General features: G+C 64.6%; 1 protein-coding gene across 1 annotated transcript in view; it reads right to left on the minus strand.

Annotated features, from left to right (window-relative positions):
- SKI (SKI proto-oncogene) overlaps positions 1-246 on the minus strand; it is a gene marked incomplete at both ends in the record, with an annotated part of 50,319 nt that overhangs the window by 4,080 nt on the left and 45,993 nt on the right. Inside the window, one exon of the mRNA XM_014543761.1 lies at positions 10-132. Coding sequence (XP_014399247.1) covers positions 10-132 — 123 coding nt within the window. The remainder of the gene's footprint in view (positions 1-9; positions 133-246) is intronic.

Genomic DNA, 246 nt, shown 5'->3' on the forward strand with positions numbered 1-246 from the left:
TGCACAGACCTTGCTGGAGGAGCTGGCCAGGGTCCGCAGCCAGCTGGACTGTTTGTCCTTCTCAGAAGACGTGGGGTGCTGGGAGGGAGCATCATCTGTTTTTCTGATGGAGACGGGGGGCTCAGAGGAGACCTGTGAGCGACACAAATGTTCCCGTTGGCACTTGGGGACGCCCACGCCCTGGGTAGGGCCCCCAACCAGCAGACTCCACTGAGGCGCTGCGTGGGGCCCTCGGCGGGACGGCCC

This window comes from Myotis brandtii, unplaced genomic scaffold (assembly GCF_000412655.1).
Source record: "Myotis brandtii unplaced genomic scaffold, ASM41265v1 scaffold334, whole genome shotgun sequence".
Classification (NCBI taxonomy): Eukaryota; Metazoa; Chordata; class Mammalia; order Chiroptera; family Vespertilionidae; genus Myotis; species Myotis brandtii.